Raw genomic sequence first — 23,706 nt, forward strand, 5'->3', positions numbered from 1 at the left:
ACTTTAAATCCAATTTTAAAATTGCCATTTTCTAGTTGATAGAAGTTTACTAGTACAAGAAAGGTTTTAAAATAGTACATGAAAATTTAAACATCTGAAGGGAGTAATAGATCATTATTTCATTAATGTACTTTATTTTTAATCTATTTTGTATAGCATCTGTGATTCAGCAATTAGACAGAAACTTGGGTTTCATTTTCTATTTCTATTTTTGATTTCTACCTTGATAATGAATTATAAGCTACACTCCAAATGGCCAGTGATGGGGATCAGTATTTCTGTGGTGAAGCCTTCCATCTAGCAGCTGTTCAGCTGCAGATCTGTCTTAATGGTAACATGTATCCTTTGCAGCAGGCGAGAATAGCTGTGTTAGTAGCATAATAACTCTTTCCTGGATAAAGGGTTTCCGCACCAGTATGATGTAAAAGTGAGTGTTCTAGTTTGCATCAGCACTTAAGACACAGGTTCATTTTTACTGAAAATGAATGTGAATGGTGTTTTTTTTTTCTCCCACTATGTTGTATAGGAAATCTGGGACTTATGGGGCAGGAGTTCTTGGTCTTCTCTTACTGATTTGTTAACAGTGTGTCAGTTTTGAAATTGTGATACTTTTTTAGGCAGGGTCCTTTGAGACCTTAGATTAGTCTTTAAGACTCTTTTAATTTTTCTTGTATTCTAGAGGCTGAGACAACATGAAATGCGAGTTTTTGACTCTGCAAATGAACAGACAAATGTTCTCTGCTGAGAATATTTATATTAAAATAAAATAAAAACGTTATTAATTTTTTCTTTCTGTTTCCTCTGTGTAGATCAGACTATGGCACACCAGCTTTTAAGCAGGCTGAAGTTGCTTTTGTTGCATATGTAGAGTCATTGAAAAGTACTTTTGACTGAACTGTGGAGGAAGTGGAGAATTGCAGGTGTTTCACTCCATGTCAGTTAGCTCCAAAGACTTGTCTTGCAGACAAACTTGCATACTTCAGGCCAAGTTGAAATTCTTAAGCTAATAAAACCATTCTAGTTTAAATTTTGCATATATACAGAATATATTTAGAATTAGAAGGTAGTATGCTGCTAAATTACACCAGAGCTTGTAGGTCACATTGCATAGTGATGTTACTTAGAGCTTTCAGCTTTATAACTATTCATTCTTATTTTTTCTGGTGCAATTTTCTCTAATATCCATGAGTATTTTTAGCTTAAAGGCTGAATAACTTAAAAGAGGTGGATTGTATTTAAGAACACCCAGCTGCTGTTTGACTGTGGCATTCATTAGTTTTTTAGTGTCAGACAGTAAGCAGTAAACAACTGAGGTTTTGCCATGCAAAAGCAGGCTTGAGTCCTGCAAAGCTGTACTTATCTCTTGACAGTGTTTGGTTCATGGTTCTTCTATGTGCCACATGCTCAGGTATTGTGACGCGTTTGAAACAAATTACACTGTATCACTGACAGAAATTTTTCATAGCTACAATGTGCTTAAAACTGTGAATTGTTTATCTTTGAACATGTTGTGGAGTATCTTGAAAGAGTTCTGCTTGGGAACAGATGGTATTACCAAGCAAGAATCCATAGAGGAGTAAAAAATATGTTAACTCTGGCCATTTTCCCAGGGGAGCAGTTCTTTTCTCTTTTTCGCTTGTGAGCATGGAAGACAAGTCTGTATTTCCACCAAATTAAAAAAAAAAAATAAAAAAAAAATCTGATGCTCTGTGTTTTGTCACTGCATCAATAAGAAAATTAAGTTTGCTTGTGTATTTTTTTTTTTTTTTTTGTTAGTCAGAGGGATACCAAACTAAGGTTGGGACTGAGAGGCACATGCACACTTTATTAAGGCTGTGAATAGTGTTGAACTAACGTGTCTTGATCTCATTAGAGAATTATGGTTTATAATAAATATTTCAACAAAACAAGTTAGCTGAGTATTGTTTTAATCTTTTCCAGGATCAAATATGAATCGCTGTGGATTCAGAGGTTCTTCATATTTAGGGATGCCATTCAATCCCTCCAAGGTCAGTTAAGAATGTGTATGTGAAATGTTTTCAATTAGGCAATAAATGATCTTGTGTCTTTTGTATAGTATTAACTGCATAATTACAGAATTACAGAAATTCTGATAGGCAGGGAATTTTGTACTGTTAATACTGAAATGTTTGCAGAACTTTTAAGAAACATACAGAAGAAACATACTAAAATGGTAACTAGAACTTAAATTCTCACACCAGTGAAGAAACTGATACATAAATTGTGGCTTATCTCAGTGCAGTCTCCTCCTTCTCTGGTCTTCTACTAACAAAGGAAAATTTTTCCAGCTGTAGAATTATCATAAGGTAGAGAGGCTGGGCAGAATAGCCCTAACTGAGTAATGCAGAATGTGCTGTTCTTTGCTATCATAGAAAGGTTTAGGCTGGAAAGGGCCCTTAAGATCATCTAGTTCCTATCCCCTTGCCGCAGGCAGGGACACCTTCCACTAGACCAGCTTGGTCAAAATCTCATTCAGCCTGGCCTTGGATGCTTCCAGGGATGTGGATTTCACAGCTCTGGACAATCTGTTCCAATGCCTCACCACCCTCATAGTAAAGAATTTATTCCTAATACATAATCTAGACTCTTTCAGTGTGAAGCCATTCCCTTTGTCCTATCACTGCATGCTCTGGTAAAAAGTCTCTCTCCATCTTTCTTGTAGGGTCCCTTCAGGAACTGGAAGGCCAAAATTAAGTCGCCCCAAAGCCTTTTCTTTTCCAGGCTGGCAAATCTCAACTCTCATAGCCTTTTTTATAGGAGAGGTGCCCTAGCCCTCTAATGAACTTAGTGGCCTCCTCTGGATGTGTTCCAACAGATTCCCTTCCTCCCTGTGTTGAAGACCCCAGGGCTGCACACAGCATTCCACATGGGGGTCTCACCAGAGGGGAGCAGAATCCCCTCCCTCCCTTGCTGCCCACACTGCTTTGGATGCAGCCCAGGACACATTTGGCTTTCTGGGCTGGGAGTGCCCATGGCTAGGTCATGTCCAACCTCTCACCCACCAGGGCTTGCAAGCCCTTTGCTCTCGATGACTTCTCTTCTTCTCCCAGTCTGTACCCTCGCAGTCTGGGGTTGTCCTGACCTGGGTGTAGCACCTTGCACATGGTCTTGTTAAATCCCATGAGGTTCTCATGACCCACTTCTGGAGCTTGTACACTTTTCCTTTAAGAAAAGTGAATCCCATCTGATGCCAATGTGTCTGGTGCCATATAGGCCACCCCACTGTCAAAAAATCGCCTAAAATCTTGGCAGTGACACCAGCCAGTGAGGCATGTATTAACAGACTGGGCCTAATTGTTGCTTCCAAAGTCAGTGTCTGCAACTGGTATTTCTTTTCCTGTCTTGAATCATGCATATTTGATTGCACTTGATACCCACCCAGACTTTGTCATGACAAGAACAGAAGCTTTGAAGCCTAGTGAACTGAGGTTCAAGAGATTTAAACTTGAAAAGAAAATGCCTTTAATAAAAGACAGAAATGAGGTTAGCAGAAGCTAGTTTAGTGCGCTCACAGATTTTTCATCTATGTTTCAGTCTGGTTTGATTCTTCACTCTCAAGCGCAGGACAGAACTACTGGACTTCTTTTGCAGTACTTCCTGCACACTGGCTCTACTTTCTTTTTCCAGCTATATCACACCTTTAGCAGCTCTACAGTGTAGTATTTTAAATCAGTGCATACTTTTGGAAACCTTTTTCAAATCCTCCCCAGTGTATGAAGCTTGAAGAGTTTATTCTGGATATAGTTCTGAGATCTTGCAAAGGGCCATGAAGACAAAATCTCTGTAAGATTGGCAGAGCATTGTTTTCCCCTCCCAGCTCTTTCTGGTGTTCTAATTTAATTCTCACCTTCCAATAGTAAATGCTTCATACTGAAATATTATCTTTACTGGAAATATATTGCTGTCCATTGGTGTCTTAGAATGTGTTGGCCAATATACATGTGAGATAAAGGGGTGGAATCACCCCTTTACCTGTAGAAATTAGCTACAAGGTCACTATCTTTAGAAAATTGGTTGCACATGGATGTGGTTTATATTCAAGCATTGCTATATTTTCTTCATTGTATCTGCATTTGAGGGATTGCATCTGTTTGATTTATTGGCAATGAAAGGTTTAAAGCACTTCCAGCTCTGTTGCCTGAAATGTTCTGAAGTAACTCAGAAAAAAAGAGTTGGAAATTCACAACCATGACTCTAGGATGTTTACAGTCAGATCATTTTTCTTTTTTCATTATTTAAAAGTGTTCTCTTAAATCTGCCGTGAAATTTTTTTTTTTTTTAAAAAGCCTGTAAGCATTTTGGACTTGCATTGACATTTGCTATCTATTACATGCCACTACAGTGATTTCATTCTTGAACTCTAAGAAAGTGCCATACCAGAGATAGCCAAATCTATTCAGTCACAATAGTAGAAAAATGTCAGAGTTATGTTAGACTACCCAGTTTTAGTAAATCTCTCAAGAACAGTTAATTTAGGTTTGGTTTGGGAGTTGTGGTGTTTTAGCTGTTTGAGGTGTTTGACGGTAATGTCTTTGGAGCTTTTTGGGACAGAAGTGAAAGTGAAACAAAAGCATATCCACTCACTCACTACACAGCCCTCATGAACTGTGACAGTCTTAACTGTGAATGAAGGCTAAGAGTGGCTCCTCTGTCATCACATTCAAAACATAATTACTTTTAGAATTAAAAAATAATTGTATACTGATATGGCTCCAGATTTTGAAGTCTCTCAGATCTGGTGTTACTGAAGTTTAAACTAGCTTTTTAATTTAGGGGTGAACAGTCTACTCAAAGTTTCAGATAGGCCTAGGTCTTTTCAGTACGTTGAAAGCATTGTGATTCAGTTTCAGTATGTTGAAAGTGTTGTGAATCAGAATTTAGTTTTCAATAGCTGCAACTTTTACGTAAGATTGTGGTAATTAACATATGCTTTCACTTGGGGCGAAAAAAGATGTCTTTTGTGTTCCTGAAATACATTGTATTTTCTCAAGGCTGCAACACTGATACTGGTGAAAGATGAATAGTTATAAATATTTTGCGGAGTGAATAACAAAAAAAATAACAATAAATAGAATATAAAAGTAAATGTAAGATAAAAATAAATACTCCAAAGACCCAGGTAAGCCTGGGCCAAAATATCTCTGTACTATATCTTTTTTTATTTTAAGCAAACATCTACTGAAAAGTGTCTCTGTCCATGGCAGGGAAGTTGCAATGAGATGACCTTAAGGTCCCTTCCAACCCAGGCCATTTTGTGATTCTACAAGGTGAGAAATGTCAAGGTCTTGCAGAATAGTTTTGAAACAATTAGAAAGATTACAGAAGCAGAGACACCTTGAATTAGTGGCTAGATACTGCATTTGGCAGTGTACTCTATAAGTTTTACTCACATTAGCTAAACTAGTTAAAATCATGTGCTTTAGATGAACTTAAGTCATTATAACGTGAAAAATACACCTCTAAAGCTGGGGCTACCCATGTCCGAATGAAGACCCCTACTAACTGAACATCTGCAAAATGTGTTGTGAAATACATCAAAGCACGCAAAAGATAGATTGTCAAATAGCTATTAAGTAGGCATTTATTTAGAAATTATATAACTAAATACTTGTGTATTTTGAAAGCATGATTATTCCTCTTGGCTGTATCCAGGTGTGTTGGCTTGGTGGACCAGACACCCAGCACACACCTCTGTGTAAACGTGTCAAAACCACTTAGCTCCGTGTGTGGACTGGCACTTGCGTGAAGGAGCCCTGTCTTGAAACTGTGCCAGTGCAAGTGCATATTTAGTAGCGTTCTTTATTAGCATTTGAAGTGATCTTGCCCATGTTTCTGCAGCAGAGAGAGTTTCTTGGCTCTGCAGTGGTCACTGGGAATTCTTGGTGGTCATGAGTTATGTTTTAATAGCTGTTCTAATTGTTGTAGTAGGGAACACTGTCACATTACTGAGCCAAGTAAATGTTTGAAAGCTACCCCCGACTTACATCTTCTAAGTGTTAATTCTTTTAAAGAAGGCTGAGACTGTGGCAACAGAACAGAACTGTTCACTTCATCTCTGAGATACAAGTAAATCTCTTTCCTATGGTCCTACAGACTAATTCTTACAAAGGGCATAGAGAACAGGCCCTGGCCCTGGCCACACCCCCTTTGTTATCTTCTCATAGTATGTCTGCACCAGTTCATTATCTCAGGTCAGTAAAGACCACTTAAAAGCAATTTAATGTGCCCTATATGTCTGTGTAATGTGCAGGGTAGGACACAGTGATGGGGGCACTGTCAGTAGAGGGACGGAAGTGGGAGCTGTTCAGATTTGTGATGCCACCTCAAGAGAGGGTCCAGGACTGGAAATAAGGGAGAGGAGGTGCACTGTAACATAGCTTTTTCAGTGCTGCTTAACCCATTTCACCCTGTTTTCTGCCTCACTTTCCCAATTGTCTTCGATTCCCTTGTATGAGAGTAGTCTTTTGTTGTCCAGTGGATAATAACAATTTTTCTCCCAGTTTCTTACTAGAAACAAAGCCTTTTGGCTTTGGAAATAAGCATGACTTGCCTGAAAAACACCAATTACACATAACATAATATTAAATTTGGTTTTATACTGCTTTTTCCTTGTGTTTTTAGGATGAATTGCAAAAAAAAGAATTGCAACTGATTAGGCAATAATGCTAGTAAAATCTAATTTAAAAATCTATCTCAACTACTCAGTATTGAAATAGCTTTTTTTGTGTTTAAAATAGTTATCTTCCAGTTGCTCCAAACTGAACCATCCCAAGTATCATCTTGTTACATTTGGTCTCTATTTCCATGAAGTGGTACAGTCCAGTATGGGCCTATAAAATACCATAAAAATAGTAGTTTTAGCATAGCTGTATCAATCCCTGGCCCATTTCTATGACTTATATTGTGGGACTAGTCAGCCTTTAACTATAATGTTTGCTTCTCAGTTGATATTCAGTGATCCTTCTGATTCCTTTCTAACTCAGGATATTCTGTGTTTCTGTGATTACTTGGTATATAAATACTTTGTTTGAACTCTGATTATTATTTTAAAATAGAGGTGAAAGTAGGTAAGTGGCTAATTTGGCATTGCTTCAATTGATGGAGAGATTACTAATAATCTCTCACTGCTTTCTACTTGTAGATCATTATGTTATAAAATCTCTTCTTTGAGACTTACAGAGTTTGGCTGTTTAAGAGTGCTTACCCAGCTGCCAGGAAACTAATGCTCGGTGATGTGTCAGAACAAACTTGGTACAGTTGAGTACATCCCATCTTTTTCCTGAACTTTCAAATGGAGCCGTTTTGCAAATGGAGCTCTTGGCAAAGCTATTTTCCAAAGCTTCCTACTGCCCAAGTGTTTACAAGACCAGCAAAGTTATGCAGTAACTTAGTTTGATAAGGAAAGCTGAGCAGAGTTTTACTAGAAAAGCTGAGCAGGATATCTTCAGTTTAACCAGAATGAGTGAAGGGAAGAGTAACTTGGTTTACCTCTTACCTTACAAAAAAAAAAAAAAAAAAAAAAAAAAAAAAAAAGCTTTGCTGTAGTACAAGCTCTTGTGATGTGTCAATATTTCTATTATTTCCTCTTTTTTTAGGGTCCAGGTATATCTCATCCCTATGATAGTGGGCACATAGCAATGACTTACACAGGACTATCATGTCTGGTTATTCTTGGAGATGATTTAAGTCGAGTAAATAAAGATGCTATAATGGCAGGACTCAGAGCTCTCCAGCTGGAGGATGGAAGGTAAAAAATACTTTATATGCTGCAACTCCCACCGCCCACATGTGGAATGAAACATAAGAAATGTGGTTTCTATAGAAGTAGCTATAATCTTTTTGTTCTATACAAAGATAGTTTGTTTGGTAGTCACATAAGTCATAGAACATATGCTGGCTTCTTGGAAGTAGTTAAGTCATCAGAGGATACTAACTAGCTCTTTGAACCAAGTGGAGGCTTGCCAAGCAGCAAATCCTGGAAGAAACAATTGATGGTTTATTTACTGTCACAGGTAATTTAGCCATTTTGTATTGTTGTAGAAGCATATTTTTGTATATCGTAGAAGCATTTAGGCTGGGAAAGACCTTTGAGTTCATGAAGTCCGGCTCTTAACCCAGCACTGCCAAGCCCAGCACTAAACCATGTCCTTCAGTGCCACATCTACATGTCTTTTAAATACCTCCAGGGATGGTGATTCCACCACATGTCTAGCTTGTTCCAGTGCTAGACAACCCTTCTGATGAAGAATTGTTTTCTAATACTTAATTTAAACCTTGTCTGGTGCAACTTGAAGCCACTTCCTCTGTCCCACTTGGGAGAGGAGACCAGCCCCTACCTTGCCACCTTTCAGGTAGTTCACTGATAAGGTGTCCTCTGGGTGTTGTCCAGGCTAAACACTCCAAGCTCCCTCAGCTGGTCCTCATCAGATTTGTGCTCCAAGCCCTTCCCAGCTCTGCTGCCCTTCCCTGGGCATGCTTTAGCACCTCAGTGGTCTTCCTTGTCTTGAGGGGCCAAAAACGGAGCACAAAGCTCGAGGTGTGGCCTCACCAGTGCCCAGTACAGCGGGGTGGTTATTGCCAATTATTTAAAATAATTCTGTTGGCCACTTTCGGATACAAACATCCAAATCAGGGCAACCATCATCATCTTGGGAGTCTCTGAGATTGTTCCAGAATAACTCAGATACAAAAAAAATGTAAATGTTCATAGAGTTTGGTGAGATTGTAACAATAACTAATGAAAGACTGATTCACCATTTGTATTAGAAATGGTAGTATTAGCAATTACCTTTATACATACCTGGGAAACTGGTCATCAAGTTACAGTAAGGAAAGAAAGCCTTGTGAGCTATTAGGATTCCTAAAAATACTGCTCAAAAGAGGTAAAATTATAAGTAATGTATCTGTATATACTGTAATAGGTGAAAAACTGTAAGCATAAACATCTTGGAATAAATAAACACCAGTGTCATTATGTTGCTGTCATTAGTTACTCAGGCTCCTAAATGTTTTGAGTTCTATGCATTTTCCATGGCTTAGAATCACTTCTTCTAAAAATAAAATCTAGCGTAGCTTTGGGTTATATTTATAAGACTACTGTAAACTAATCTTTAAAGAAAACATTTTGCAATTTTTTGAACCGCATTTCATATTTTCTGGTGTAACAGGTGATGTCTAAAGACAGAAATGTTTCTTTCAGTTTCTGTGCAGTGCTGGAAGGAAGTGAGAATGATATGAGGTTTGTGTACTGTGCTTCCTGTATCTGCTACATGCTCGATAACTGGTCAGGCATGGATATGAAGAAAGCAATAGACTACATTAGAAGAAGTATGGTGAGTGTTCACAAAATGTCACTTCTTCCTATGCTTTAAGGCTTTAAGCTTTTTTTCTTAACTGTGGCTAAAAAAATATATGTGCAAACTGTGTTATGGTAATTTCTTTATTTTTTCTTGTTGAGAATTACAAAGTACATTGTTTTTTTGCATCTGTATTTTCATTAAAATATGTGTGCTAGCAAGATAATTTTATTTGGTGTGTTTGTTCACTGAAAATTGTGTTTAAAATCTTCTTTATTTAAAATAATTAAACAATTGAAATCAGGTTTTTGAAAACTAAGGTATGGTGTTGGTGTAACTTAGAAAAAGTGTATAAAGCACTTTTGAAAAGTGTACCAATAAAATCCTTATATTTCATTGAGCTGTAGTACTGGTTTTTAAAAGATACACAGATTCAAATAAACTAATTATTGACACCAATTCATGCTTAAATGTTTCCAGTCATGCACTTCATAATTTATTTATTAGATACTTGGAATGAAAAAATATATTCATGAGTAGGTACTCATTTTTTTCTCTGTCTGTGCAAATTGTCTTCATACTTGATTGGAGTAAAGGAGTTTTCAATGTTTTTTCTTGTTGCTTCATTAGTTTAATTGAGTTACATTTTCAAAGATTGAAACACTACTTTTTAAGGAAGCTGAGCAAGCTTGAAAATTGCAGTTCCCTGAGTGTGAATAAACACAGATTAAACTCTTGTGGTCCACAAAGAAGACCCAAATTTATGAAAACACACAACTTCTGTTGTAAATTACTATTTTCAGTGGTTGCTGTCAGCAGCAAGATTGTAAAATTTATGTGAGAAACAAGTTTAAAAACAGACTTCAAAATCTCCTGCTTCAGGCCAAATTGTTTTTTATTTGTTGTTTATTTTTAAATGAGGTAGTTGGATGTCTTAGTATGTCTCACTGTACACCTCAAGAAGCTTTCTGGCACACTACCATAGTCCTGGGCAGACTGAGATGATCAAGGTCAGGGCTCAGTCATACAAGGATGTGGGCCTGTGATCTGTTCACATCCTAGTAGCACCTTTCTTCCCACTTTCCCCTCCGTTTCCCCATACTTATTCTCCCCAGTCTGCTTTGGTATTTCCGTTTCTTACCATTGGCTCTTTCCCAAGCCACCCCATAGTAAGTTATGCTCACCCCTGCATTCCCCAGAAAACAGACTGTGATAAGGGGGTTTCTGTGCAATTCTAGAATCTACGTCCCCTGCCTCCCATAAGAGCCCTTCTCCCATGGCTGGTATCTCACCTTAGTTAGCATGGGTTCTCAGCATGAGAATATCCCTGCTAAATCTGAGGACACAAGGACAATGATTTATCCATTCTCCTTTCATAGTCTGAGAGAGGAGCTTAGGCAGAGTAGTTGCTCTTACTGATTAAGTTAGGAGCATTCTTCCTCCTGTGATCATTTCTGGACCTTAATGTTTACTGAGATCAATTGTTAGTCAAATAGCTTACAATAGGAGAATCAAGTGTTACAAAAGAATAGAAAACAAAACCCAAGAGCAAAATCCTTGTTGTAGTTCTGTACATCACATTGTCTGTTAACCTTATGAACATTTGAGTGCAGTTTTGATTCCAAAGGAAATGGTGGGACTAGGTAGGGGACAAAGAAAGTTGAGTGAAAAGGTACAAATCAGCTTGTGTAAAATAGGTATTTAATATACTATAAATCTTTATTCTGTAAATGACATTGTTAACAGGAGTATGTCAGAGATATGTAATGTTAACAGGTAGCACTGAAAAGATAAAGAGAGGGAGAAGCATTTATTTCTTTCTAAGACAGAACAGACAGAGAGCATCAGATGAGGCCATTAACAGAGCAGGCAAGTGGAGATTTTTTGAAAGTTTAGAGCTTTGAAATGGTACTCGAGACTTACTGTGAAGTGTGATCTTGAACCAAATTTATACTTTGCTTCTAGATTCAATTCAAATTCCAGTCATTATGTTCCCTTTGGAAAAGTAATATCATTAAAAAACAAAATAATTTTAGCCTTACCATGGCCAGACATCTTGGAAGGTGTCCTACTAATACTTCAGTTCACCAGTAAAGTAGAACTGACTGTTGGCTTGGTCAAAGTTCAGAAGATGCTGTGGTTTATCACAAAGATTGTGTCTTCTCCTGGCTAGCTCAGAGAGTAACTTAGAGAGATCCTATTAGCAGTGCTCTGTAGGGAGCAGTCATTCTAGCATGTAGAAATTGCAGCAAGACATGCTGTATTTTTGCCCAGGTTTACTGTGAATTGTCAGGTTAACTCTATTCTGTGTTCAGTAGGACTTCTTTAGACCACTAATGTGCTGTGAATTCACTGCAGGGTCGGTATGCACATGCACATGCACACTAGTTCTGTCTGTGTTTTCTGGATTTGCACTCCTTGGCCCACCAGTATTTCTGTGAATTAATTCAGTTGCGAGGTGTCTGACAATTCTAGGAAAAGCCACAAAATGTATGTTTCCTATTTAGTCACATTTAGAGCTGTGAATTTGTCTGAAGAAGTCTCAGACAGTCAGGAACTAGCCCATTGTGAAGATCATTTCACAGCAGTGGTTGTTCTTTCATTCATTCATCTCTTTCCACCACTTTCCTTGAGCTGTATTTCAGTTTAATTACCTACTACAGGAGACAAGTATTTCTTAAAGTATCTCATAAATAAACACAAGTTTGAAATGTGGCATCCAAGAATGTGAGCTTGATTTCTCTCATTAAGATTTTGTAGATGGTGCTAAAACTAACCTATAAAATGGAACAATTGAAAGTAAATTCTGTTTGAGGTTATTTCATTTGTTACTCCTCTGTAACTAACTATACTATTAATATAGCTATAGATGTTATTGTAAATGCTTATTCCTGTTTTGCTACAATGTCACTTCATTCTGTCACTTTCTAGTTATAGAAAAAAGGGGATTGCATTGCTCAGTACCAAACTGCTCTGACAGAAATATGTAGTTTTGATTTACTGTTGTATGTCACTCGTGTGCATCTAGTTCTGTGACAGTTAACAGAACTTCCAGTTTTTCGAATTGCCATGCATGTGAAGTACAACTCATCTGGGCTGAGAATAATGAAAATGTTTAACCAGAGTACTCTTTGTAATAAGCTTCTGGATTTTTTTAGCTTATTATTTGGAATTTGTTGCCTTTATTGATGGAGTGTAAGAATTGTGTCTTACAGGTCAATACAGCTGAATGAGGGAGTGCATTTGTTTAGTTAGGCATGTCAAAAGCAGCAGGAGATTGGAAAATAAACCATGTTTAAAATGTTTAAAATAATTGAATATTCATACAGAATAGATAGCCTTCTTGTTGTCATTTGACTAAAAAGTGTTCATACAATGCTGATCACAAAAATAATTCTAGGCCAGTTTTATTGTCAGTAAAATAGTCAGATTTCAACACACAATTTTTAGCAGTGTAGATTGACTCTTGTCTTTCACATTCAAAACTCAGATATAACGCTAATCAAAAGACAAGAAACACTGGGATGCTGAGATTTTGAATGACTTCCAAAGACTCATTGATCTTTGCAACAATGCTTTTTTTTAAAGCAAATATATTGCAAGAAGCTTTAAAAATATCATCTGCTCCTTCTAGTACAGTCTTCTTCAAATGCACTTGTAGTGGTCTGTTGATATAGTTAAGCTGATGTAAAACTTGTAGACTTTGAAGATTTTACCCAACTGGATTTACACGTTTCCTGAGGATAGTATTTAATTATGCAGTTGTCATGTTGCAGTAATCAAGAGCTCCTTTTGCATACAGTTTGTGGAGTCTTTTGTTCAAAAGGACAAGGAAATAAAAGTATTCCCTAGCTCTTTAAGGTACACAAGTCCCCGGAGAGCAGCTGCTGTCTGTAAATAAATTGGTGTCAGTTAGCCAAGGGTCAGATACTGTCTTTTAGAGTTTAAAGCTAATAGTACAGCCCAACACAGTAGTGTCTGGGATACACACTTAACAGCTTTTCCTCAGAGCTAATTACTTTGTCATACATAAAGCAAGCCACCTCGTCTTAATATTGCTGTTTTTTGAGTTAATTAGCTTTACCAGCATAGCTTTGCTAATCAGCTTGCCTTTCCTTCACAATTAATACATCTGTGGAGTGTGGTAGCTCATTTGTATTGCATTCTCAAAAGGCAGTGAAAAAGGGAGAGTTCACACTGTGTGCTTTAACACTCAGAAGTTCATGGAGATTACTAAAATTTACTAGTACAAACCTGAGAAATCAAGTTGCAGCTTGCAGTGTATATATCAGATATTAGTGTTTTTAGTTGTTTCAGCTTGCAGCAACAACTCCAAACCAGGAATGCAGTTTTAGTGTAGCTTCTGTGTCTTCTTCTGTTTGCTTTTTTCTTCTCAATGTCAGCTTTAAAAGCAGATGTACAAAATAATCCTTAGGTAATTTCTAAAGATACAATAGTCCTGTAGCCATTCTTTGGTTAGGACTATGGTAGTCATTATTGGTTTGTCAAGGTGTTCTGTATCTACTAGCCACTGTTTTAGAGAAAACGCGAGAATTCAGTCAGTACCTGAAGGGTGTGGGGGAAAGATTTTTGCTGCTTTGTGTCTGACCAGATACTGATCCAATCATTAATTGGGCAGTTGATGTAGAATATGTAGGGCCTATGTAATTTAACTTCAAGAGTTATGCCTTATTGTTCCTATTAAGCAATTTGGTATTTATTCAGAGATAATTCATTAAGTATTCTGAGAACTCTTGTAAAATAAATATTTTCCATTTTATGAATAATTTTTTATAAGAAAGATTATTATGTGTTCCTAGATTGCTCATGACAGACATGAGCTATGATATTCTTGCTTTGTCAGACTTGAGTTTCCCCTTTTTTTGCACTTAACAGAGTGATTTTTCAGCACTGTAATGGTATTTTTTAACAGTAATATTTTATAGGCCAATTTAAGTTTATTCCAGTGCATGTTATAATTTCCTTCTTGCTTCTGGTTCCCTTCTCATTATTTTTTAAAGCCTGATGCTTCTTGCTTCTTACTAAAGTAATGCTCGGAATTGAGTATTCTACAAACAGTAGTACTTCGCATTTTGCCTCTTTTTTAATGTTAAACTGCTCTTGGATTATAGACAGATTAAGTTATCTATTTAATTCTGTTTTGTTTTGATTACGTATCCATTTTTGTCTTTTTATACCTGCATTACATGTTTTTTTCTTTGTAGCTTACCATTTTTCAGGTTTCTAATATATGTCACTACTAAAATTAATTCCATGAAAGTCATAAAAACTTCCTGCATTGAAAAAGAGCTGATTTGTTAACTGTGTAGTGGCAAGAACTTTTGGAGGTTTAGAATTTAATGAGATTAAATTGTGGCAATGATCTGATGATAATTTTGCTGGTAAACTAAGAAATTGCAATGTCTGTAAGAGTGCTGTGGTTCTAGAGTAACTGCTTTGTGGGATTTTTTTTTTTCCTTCAGTCTTATGATAATGGCCTGGCACAGGGAGCTGGACTGGAATCCCATGGTAAGAATGTCAAAATGTTCTACATCTTTCAGAGTGGTATTGAAAATGCTGTAGAAGGTGCAGGGTTTTCCATGCCTTTCCTTCTTTTCTGATTTTTAAGAAAGTTGTGTGAGGAGGAGCAAATCCAAATATGCCTCCAAATATCACTTCTTCTTCCTTTAGATCTAGGTTAATATCTGAACAGGCGAGCTTTTAATCACTCCCATTAATCTTAACTTCAGAGTGTTTTGTTGAAAGATGTTGCTTGTAATTCTTGTAGTTCTGTTGCTGACAGAGCAAACTTTTTCCACACGCACCGTTGTTACTCTGAAGATTTTCTCTGCAAGAGAATTTGTGCCATGTGACTGGTCATTTCCAATTTCAACACCTCTGGTAAAACAGAAACATTTCCTCTGATAGATACAGCATCTGTTGTGGATTCAAATCTTGAAGCAACAGTTTATTTCTGTAAAGAGTTGGTAGATCTGAAGATAGAAATCCCCAAGAGACTGCTATTTTTAAGCAAAATGTTTCTATGCCATGAAGCAGCAGTCTGCTTGTGACAGAGGAGTTTTTGCCTTTTAAATGACTGATACTAAATCTAGTGCTGTTGTCTGTTTGACAAGGTAGTGATTAGTCCATGGTTGGACTTGATGATCTTGGAGGTGTTTTTCAACCTAAATGATTCTATGATCTATCAAACATTTGTTATCTTTACCCTTAGTATTGAGCTTTGATAGGATTTTGTCTGTTTCCTTCTTGCTAGATCAATAAAGCTGAAACATTTAAATTATATCCCCAGATATTAAAACAATTGGTTAATTAACTTTCTGTAGAATGTTAGTGATAACAAATAGAAGTACTTCAGCACTGCATTTCAGCATTGGAGTGAAAATAATCTTACAGCTCCTGGGGTCTTCCAGCACTGGAATATTGTAAGGAACTTTGGGGCTCAAGTCTTCTGTCAGCAGCTGACTTATGGTCTTTCCCAACCTTTGGTTTTATCATATCAGGTATTAGACTGAAAATAAACTTTGATGGGCTTTAAAAAGTGGTGTCTGGGCTACACAAAGAACATGAGTTTATCTTTTTTACTGTGCAGTTTCCTTCACAGCAAAAAATTCTTTCAAAGCACAATCTGTATGAATTACAACCAAGAGGATCCAGGAACCATATTAACTGTGCATTTTTTTAAAAAATAATTTTAGTTGATTTTTTTTTCTCCTCCTGCTCTCCAGACACTTCTGTCTGTTTATATTCTCTGGGGGATTGTGTCTGAGGCTGGCTTTGGCATCTCTGCTTCAGTCTGATTGCTGGCATTCCAATAGCTTTCTTTTTTAAGTTACAAGTGAAGAAATATTTCTGTTACAATTCCATTTACTTATTTCTAGGCTGCTGTGTAATATAAATTGCACAGCGTTGTGAGAAGAACCAGCTTTAAGAAAATGAGCTGGTTTATTTCTACAAGAGCTGGGTTGAGGGTTCCCCCCCCGCCCTTGGCATACCTGCTGAACTAGAGTGTTCTTTTTTTTTTTTTTTTTCTTTTTTTTTTTCTTTTTTTTTAGACTCAAAGTTAACTTTTTCATACTTTCAAAAGGCCATTTAATTGTTAAAAGCTTAGTTCTTACTCAGATCATACAAGCTTCAGAAAACCTATGTATCAAAGCATAGCAAACCCTGCTCTCTCTTCACAGGTGGTTCTACTTTTTGTGGTATTGCATCACTGTGTTTGATGGGCAAACTGGAGGAAGTTTTTTCAGAAAAAGAACTGAACAGAATAAGAAGATGGTGTATAATGAGGCAACAGAATGGCTACCATGGACGACCCAACAAGCCTGTAGACACTTGCTATTCCTTCTGGGTGGGAGCAACATTGAAGGTAGTGTACAGAACAGGTGTAGGGATAGTTATTGACTTGTTTTCATTTCTTTAAGCACTATTTTCTTTGCTTGAAAAATTTAGATATTTGACACAAATGCACCAATATGTACCAATGACTATAAACGTCTTTCATCTTGCAAAAAATGCAGGAAACGAAGGTTTATGGATTAGTGCTATCTGTGCTGTTACTGCTTCTCTCAAAAATAGGCACTATATTCTAGTGTTAAAAATATACTAAGACTTAGTTAAGACTTAGTGTTAAAAGTATACTGAGACTTATAATACTGTTACAATCTAATTTCTTTTCAGCTCTTGAACATATTCCAATATACAAATTTTGAGAAAAACCGAAATTACATCCTGTCAACTCAAGATCGCCTTGTTGGTGGATTTGCCAAGTGGCCAGACAGCCATCCAGGTAAAATAAGTTCTCAAAATTGCAGTGAGTGTCTTCTAAGCAGGAAATAAATTTCAGCAGTCAGACATCTGAGAGGTGTAAGGGAAACTGTACCCTCCAAAAAAACCCAGAAAAACAACCAATCAGCCAACCAACTAAAAACAAACAAAAAACACCCCTCAAAATATAAAAAAGTTTTCATTCTTGAATGGGAAAGAGGGAGATGAAGTTTTTCCTTGTTCAGCCACAGAGGAAGGGAACTGTTGTTTTTTAGATTACTGTTAAAAGAGTATTACTGTCTATTTAGTATGTGTTTAACTGTTCTGCTTAAAAGATATATTGTAACCTCTGTAAATTGAGTTTAATATATCAAAATATTTGTTTCTTTAGTAAATTAATAATTTAAGCTTATTTAGAAGTCACTGGTATATGTAAAAACAGTCAAAGTTTACACAGTTATGTGCTATGATTTACAGATTGTGTTTATACAAGTATGTCTGACAGTTATGCTTTCAGAAGTGGATAATTTGAAGTAGTGAAAAAAAGTCAAAAGGATGTTGTCGTGGTTTGACATAGAAAAAGAATTTTTCCAGAAGGAAGAGGTCAATTTGGACATTGACCAATTGAAGGTAGACACGGCTCTGAGAACACAGAGGGGTTAAAAGCAGAATTCCCAGGAGAACTCGCTCTCTTGGGTTCCGGTCAGCGGTCAGTGCAGGACTCTCCCCTGCCCGGCGATGAGCTGGGTGGGGGAGGGGAAAAGCCATGTGGCCTTCAGAGGTAGGCCCAAGGGTGGAGGGACTGGAACCGGGCTGGCCCCCTGCAGATGGAAGGGTGGAGAAAATCTGGGATGTCTCCGTTCCCCCCAGAGTCTCTCTCTCCCAAGAGAGAAAAAGAGACGGCGGTGGTTTTATCAGCAGTTCACCGCGGGGAAGGAGAAGAGTGAGGGGGGCCGCAAGGTGCCCAGCCGCCTGTGGGAGCTGGAGCCTGGGCAGCAAGACATCTCTGGGAGTCGGGACTTTTAACCCTTCCTGAAAACTGAAAGCTTTGTGAAATTTTTCTCCTCGGTTTGAAAAAGAGAGGAAGAGAGACAGCCTGGGACCTGGGATGTTAGAAGGAGAAATTCTAAGTAGGAGGAGATGATGGAGTGGCTTTTAGCTGGACTTTTTCTTGGTAGCCACAGATTGAACTGATCTTCTCCTCCAAGAGAGACTGTATTTTAGGAGAATGACAGTGAGCCAAAGAGACCATGATTCAGCTGGGAAAAGACAGAAGTGGAGCAAACAGAGAAAAGTTAAGGAAGTTTGTAGTGGTGCCCCCTGTCTTCGCAGAGGAAGAAGAGAAGAAGATCTCTGTTCTTGGACCCTCAGCCCCAGGGGAAAATGGGGGGGACTGTTGGACCCAAAAATGAAAAACTAAACTGTTGTTTTTTCCCCTCTTGGCAGGGCATCCTTGAAAGGAAAAAATCCTAAAAGCAGTCTGCTCATCCAGGCATTGGTAGTGAGAGCACTGTGCATAGAAAGGAGAGGGTCACCACTGGTAAACTTTTTTCTCCGGGTGGTGCCATGTGGTGACATAGAAGCACAGGATGTGGCAGCTGTGTTTCTTGGGGGGTCTGTGGCACAAGAGAGAGACTCCTCTCTCCCTGCAGATAGACTGGGTGTTGATTATCTGGAGGGTGAAAACCTGATTAGGGTCCAGATTGTGTCTCATTGTAGTTTGTTAGAGTTGAGTGGTGGGAGGAGGAATGCTTTGGAAGGTTTTCATTTTGAATTGTGTGTGTTTCTTTTTTTTTTTTTCCCTCTTTTATACTAGCATAGTGGTAGTAGTTTAATAAAGTTTTTTCTTGTTATTAGGTTTGGGCCTGCTTTGCTCTGTTCTCAATCGCATTTCACAGCATTCAGTTGAAAGATTGCATTTTCATGGAGGGCACTGGTATCGTGCCAGTGTCAAACCATGACAGATGTTAAAGTCTTTTAATTTTACAAGTTGTTAGAATTCAGTTAAGGTATTGCAAACTTCTGAAAACAAAGCTTGTATCAGTAGTGTTTTCAGTGCTCATGGCATTTTGTACAGTCTTAGTAAAGTGACCAAATAAGATAAAAAATTAGTCATAATAAAGGAAGAGTGTTTAGAATCTGTGCCTTGATATTTAATCCGTTGATAATTGCAATTTGAACAACAGTTCAAAATTTTTCAAGGTAAACCCACACTGAAAATACAGTGCTTTTGATAGATTTGCTTCTGCCTCTTCCTGAAAACCAGTTTAGGATCTCTGAATTCCTCAGTTTAGGATCTCTGAGGAATTTAGATGTATTTCCTCCTCATCATGTATATGTAACAGTATCATTTGGAGGGAGTGTTTTGGTTTATCTTAATAAAACATTTACCTCATGAGTCAGAGATTAGAAAAGTCTGTTTCAAATACCCATTATGTGTTAACCTGTCTTAAACTTAATTTCCTTTTATGACAAGGTTGTCCCCCTAGCTGACCAAGGGAAGCCAGTTGATATAATCTAAGGCTTTCAATACTGTCCCTTCCAATATCCTTCTGGACAAACTGTCCAGTATATGGCACCTCAAGTGCTGGGGGCAGTTTTGGGGGCCACAACACAAAAAAGACATTGAGCTGTTAGAGAGTGGCTCGAGGAGGGTCACAAGGATGGTGAAGGGTCTGGAGGTGAAGCCGTGTGAGGAGTGGCAGAGGTCACTTGGTTTGTTCAGCCTGGAGAAGAGACTGAGGGGAGACCTCACTGCAGATACAACTTCTTGTGAGGGTAAGAGGAGGGGCAGGCACTGATCTTTCCTTTCTGGTGGCAGTGACAGGACATGAGGGAGTGGCCTGAGGTTGCATTAGAGGAGGTTTAGTTTGGATATTAGGAAAAGGTTCTTCACCCAGAGGGTGGTTGGGCACTGGAACAGGCTTTCCAGGAAAATGGTCATAGCACCAACCTGAGAGAGTTAAGAAATTTTTGGACAATGCTTTCAGGCATGTGGTGTATACTCTTGCGGTGTCCTACGCAGAGCCAGCAGTCAGACTTTGATCACCTTTGTGGGGTCCTTCCAACTCAGGCTATTTTATGATTCTGTGATTCTCTCTTTTATTATAGTTGTGATTGTTCAAGATAAGGTTTGAAAAAGGGAAGACAAATAATAATTATTTTTCTTTGCTGTGTGTGTGCATGTTTGTGTATTTTCCAGACTTAATGTAGCATTTTTTCCTCAGGCAGATGGTGGCATAAGTCTGCAGTCATGTTTTGAAGGAAAAAGTAAAAAGTTAGTGCAGTTGTGATACAAAGAAAGACTATAAATGCAACATTGCAAAGATTGCTTCAGTGCTTTCATTGTTATAGATACACAACTGAGCTTCCTGCAAGCTTAATCTCTATTTGAAAGGCAAGCTGTCTTTTGATCATGTTGACACTATAAAGGTTCCTAAGATTTAATCCAAATTAATTTTAACTTCTGTGGCTGCTACTTTATAAAAGCTATGTTTAAATTTGTGGACTCAAGCTATCTTTGCTGTGCAATAATATTTTTAAGAAGAAGACAAGAAGAAATTGCAGAAGACAGGCAACTGCTGGTGATAATATATGTGTTATATGGACTTACAATGTTAACAAGTAACTCTTTCCAGCTGATTAGTCAGGAAAATAATATTTTGTAGTCTTGCTGTGTTCCCATGCTAACAGACATCAAAATATTGTTGGTTGTGGAGACCATTAATATTATTTAACACAGAACTGATAGGACAAGAAGGAACAGCCTCAGGTTACACTAGAGGAGATGTAGTGTAGTAGGAAACATGGAGTGGATAGCAGGAAACATTTCTTCATCAGGAGGGTTGTAAAACATTGGAACAGGCTACTTGAGGCAATGTTTGAGTTACCATCCCTGGAGATACAATATGACACTTGGGACAGGGTTTAGTCCTGGTCTTGGCAATGTTAGGACATACAGGTAAACAGATTGGACTCTGATCTTAGAGGTATTTTCCAGCCTAAATGATTCTATGGTCATTTTAGTGAGAGACTAAATTATTGACACCTACACGGAGTGCTACATGTTGAACTTTTTCAAGGGACACATGAAATTCCCATTAGCTATCGATCTTTCACCTATGATTTCATGGGTAGATAATCCAATCTGATAGCTTGCTGCTACCCAGAGGAGGCAGACTCAGCCCTGGTGTAAGGTGGACATCAGGAGCAGCATGGAACAGGAGAGTAAGAGCATCCCATTTTGGTGGCAGTCATCTCTTGATGAAGCTGCATGAATTCCTATCCTTAGGATAATCTTTCAGGAAAATGAGAATCTAGGAAAAGTAATGCCTTCATCAATTTCTTTAAGTCTTGCTGTTGGCAGCTATTTGCAAGAATTTTGTTGTTTCAGTAGTTAGCTGCTCATAAAGTAACCAGCCAAAAAATGTGCGCAAGAAAAAAAAATTTGCTTTCTGGAGTGGTTATTTTCAGGTACTTAAATCCTTTTGATTTTTGGCTGTGGCAGCCAGAGAAAATGAAGTGATGCACAAGTTGTTATGAAAGAAATTTGGACTTTAGTTCATGCTGGTAGCTTTGGGCAGAAATGTTTTCCTTCCATCAAAACTCAAGTTTAAAATACAGCACCTGATTATTTGTTTTCCTTGGTTGTAATTACTCAGAGTTGTTTGAATATGGGCTGAATATTGGATGTTACAGCTTGAAAGGTTTTTTTTTTTTTCCTTTTCTTTCTTTCAGATGCTTTACATGCCTATTTTGGGATCTGTGGTTTGTCATTAATTGGAGAATCTGGTATTTGCAAAGTTCATCCCGCCCTAAATGTAAGCACAAGAGCATCAGAGCGTCTTCACCACCTTCATCAGATTTGGAAAACACGGACTTTAAACAGCGTTCAGATGACACACACCTCTCTACATGACTGATTTAGACTTGAATTTAGTTCTGGTAGCATAACTGTAGCCCAGGGTTAAAAGCCATGTATAACCAATGTGCTCTTTTAAGTGCAGGAGTCATACAATCAGGTGTGTGTTGCTGGCATCACTTTGATAGGGAGTTGCCTTCAGCAGGTTATTCTGCATTGTGAAATGGGGAATATTTTGATTATATAGAAGTTTGTCACCACAGACTGTAAATGGCTTTTCAGATGGCTTTACTTCTGAGAAATCCCTTGAGGCATTTAAACTTCATTTTGATTTTATTTTTTTAAATTTGTGCATACTGTGTCAAAATATATAATGGGGAAGTATTTTCAAAATTGTTTACATATCATACAGTATAGCACAGAACGTTGAAGTTCTTTATAATCTTACTGTTTGACATATTTTTGGGTAGAGAATCTCTCATACTAAGTCTCAGTTAAAAATTACCTATTATCATCAACTTTCAGATTCCATAAACTTTGTTTTTCACAAACAAATTAATTAAATACAAATAAAATTATTTTATTCAATATACTGGACTTTTAAGGTTGTGTGGCCTTACTAAATGGATCTTATAATTCTTCTGAGTAGGTTTTACACAGCTGGAGTGGATTGTTAGCCATACAAAGAGTTTTCATCTGAAATAGTTTCTTTATGTGAAGTTCGCTAAGAGTGTGGCATATTGATGTGCATCAATAAGATATATTCAGCCCAGTCTTTTGGAAGCACACCTGTATGCGAGAGTAGCATTAGAACCTGCTTCCAAAGACAAATCTCTGCAATACATTGAAGTTGTTCAAATTAGAGTAATGATGAACATTCTCAGCTTCTTTAGCTTTATTAGTGCCTTATTTTGTATGCTTGAAGTGCTGTTCAGAGTTGAAGCAAGTAACTTTACAGCTGGTGTGTTTGTGGCAGGTCAGTTTGTGCATTCAGTAGACACCACAACGTCTTTATACTTGCCAGTCATTAACAGCACTTTTTTTTTTCTAAAGGTTCCAAAGACAACTGAAGACTTCCTAATTAGGTGCACCATTTGCCACTGCTGAGCCCAAAGAAACAGGATGTAGATATTTTTGTCCAGTAAAAAGAGCTTTGGGGATAAACATGATTCCTGTTTTGCAATGCAGGGCAAGTGAAAAGGGTAGTTGTACCCCTAGCGCACATGTCAGAGAGGTCCAATAGGTATCTTTAGGCTACCAGAACAATCCCATTGTCCTGTAGCAGCCTTCCTACTTAAATAGATAGGCTTTATTTCTCTAGCAGATTAATTTTCATGGCAGCATTGGGAGCATAACTAGTGATAGTGGTCTGCTTGGAAAAGCAGTGGAGGAGTGGGGTAAGGTATGTGTGATCTAGACATGTCCCAGTAGACACTTTACTTGGAGGACAAGAGACTTGATAGTTGTAAAAACTGGGAAGTCCAGAGGGGTGGAACCAAGAGAACTGTGAGGCTAGTACTAGAGAGAGGGAATGAGGTGCTTGAGCAGGACTGTTGCAGAGTAAGAAAAATGAAACTGGGAGATACTGAGGCTGGAGGCAGAAGCGAAAAATGTGGAGTAGCAATGGAACCAAACTGGTGGAAAGGATTTGGGCTGCCTAGGGTAAGATTAGGGAGCAAAAGGAAGGTACTGACTCAAGGAGTATGAAGGAGTTAAGGGGCAAAGATGGAGCTTGGTAATTGG

General features: G+C 37.9%; 1 protein-coding gene across 1 annotated transcript in view; it reads left to right on the forward strand.

Moving 5' to 3' along the window:
• The window catches only part of PGGT1B (protein geranylgeranyltransferase type I subunit beta), a 34,162-nt gene extending 11,611 nt beyond the window's left edge, over positions 1 to 22,551 (forward strand). The window contains 8 exon segments of the mRNA XM_072922719.1: positions 1,942 to 2,009; positions 7,617 to 7,768; positions 9,221 to 9,353; positions 14,801 to 14,846; positions 16,520 to 16,704; positions 17,016 to 17,124; positions 21,840 to 21,974; positions 21,977 to 22,551. Coding sequence (XP_072778820.1) covers positions 1,942 to 2,009; positions 7,617 to 7,768; positions 9,221 to 9,353; positions 14,801 to 14,846; positions 16,520 to 16,704; positions 17,016 to 17,124; positions 21,840 to 21,974; positions 21,977 to 22,020 — 872 coding nt within the window. The 3' untranslated portion in view covers positions 22,021 to 22,551.
• The last annotated feature ends 1,155 nt before the right edge of the window (positions 22,552 to 23,706 follow it).

The sequence above is a fragment of the Taeniopygia guttata genome, chromosome Z, assembly GCF_048771995.1.
Source record: "Taeniopygia guttata chromosome Z, bTaeGut7.mat, whole genome shotgun sequence".
Lineage (NCBI taxonomy): Eukaryota > Metazoa > Chordata > Aves > Passeriformes > Estrildidae > Taeniopygia > Taeniopygia guttata.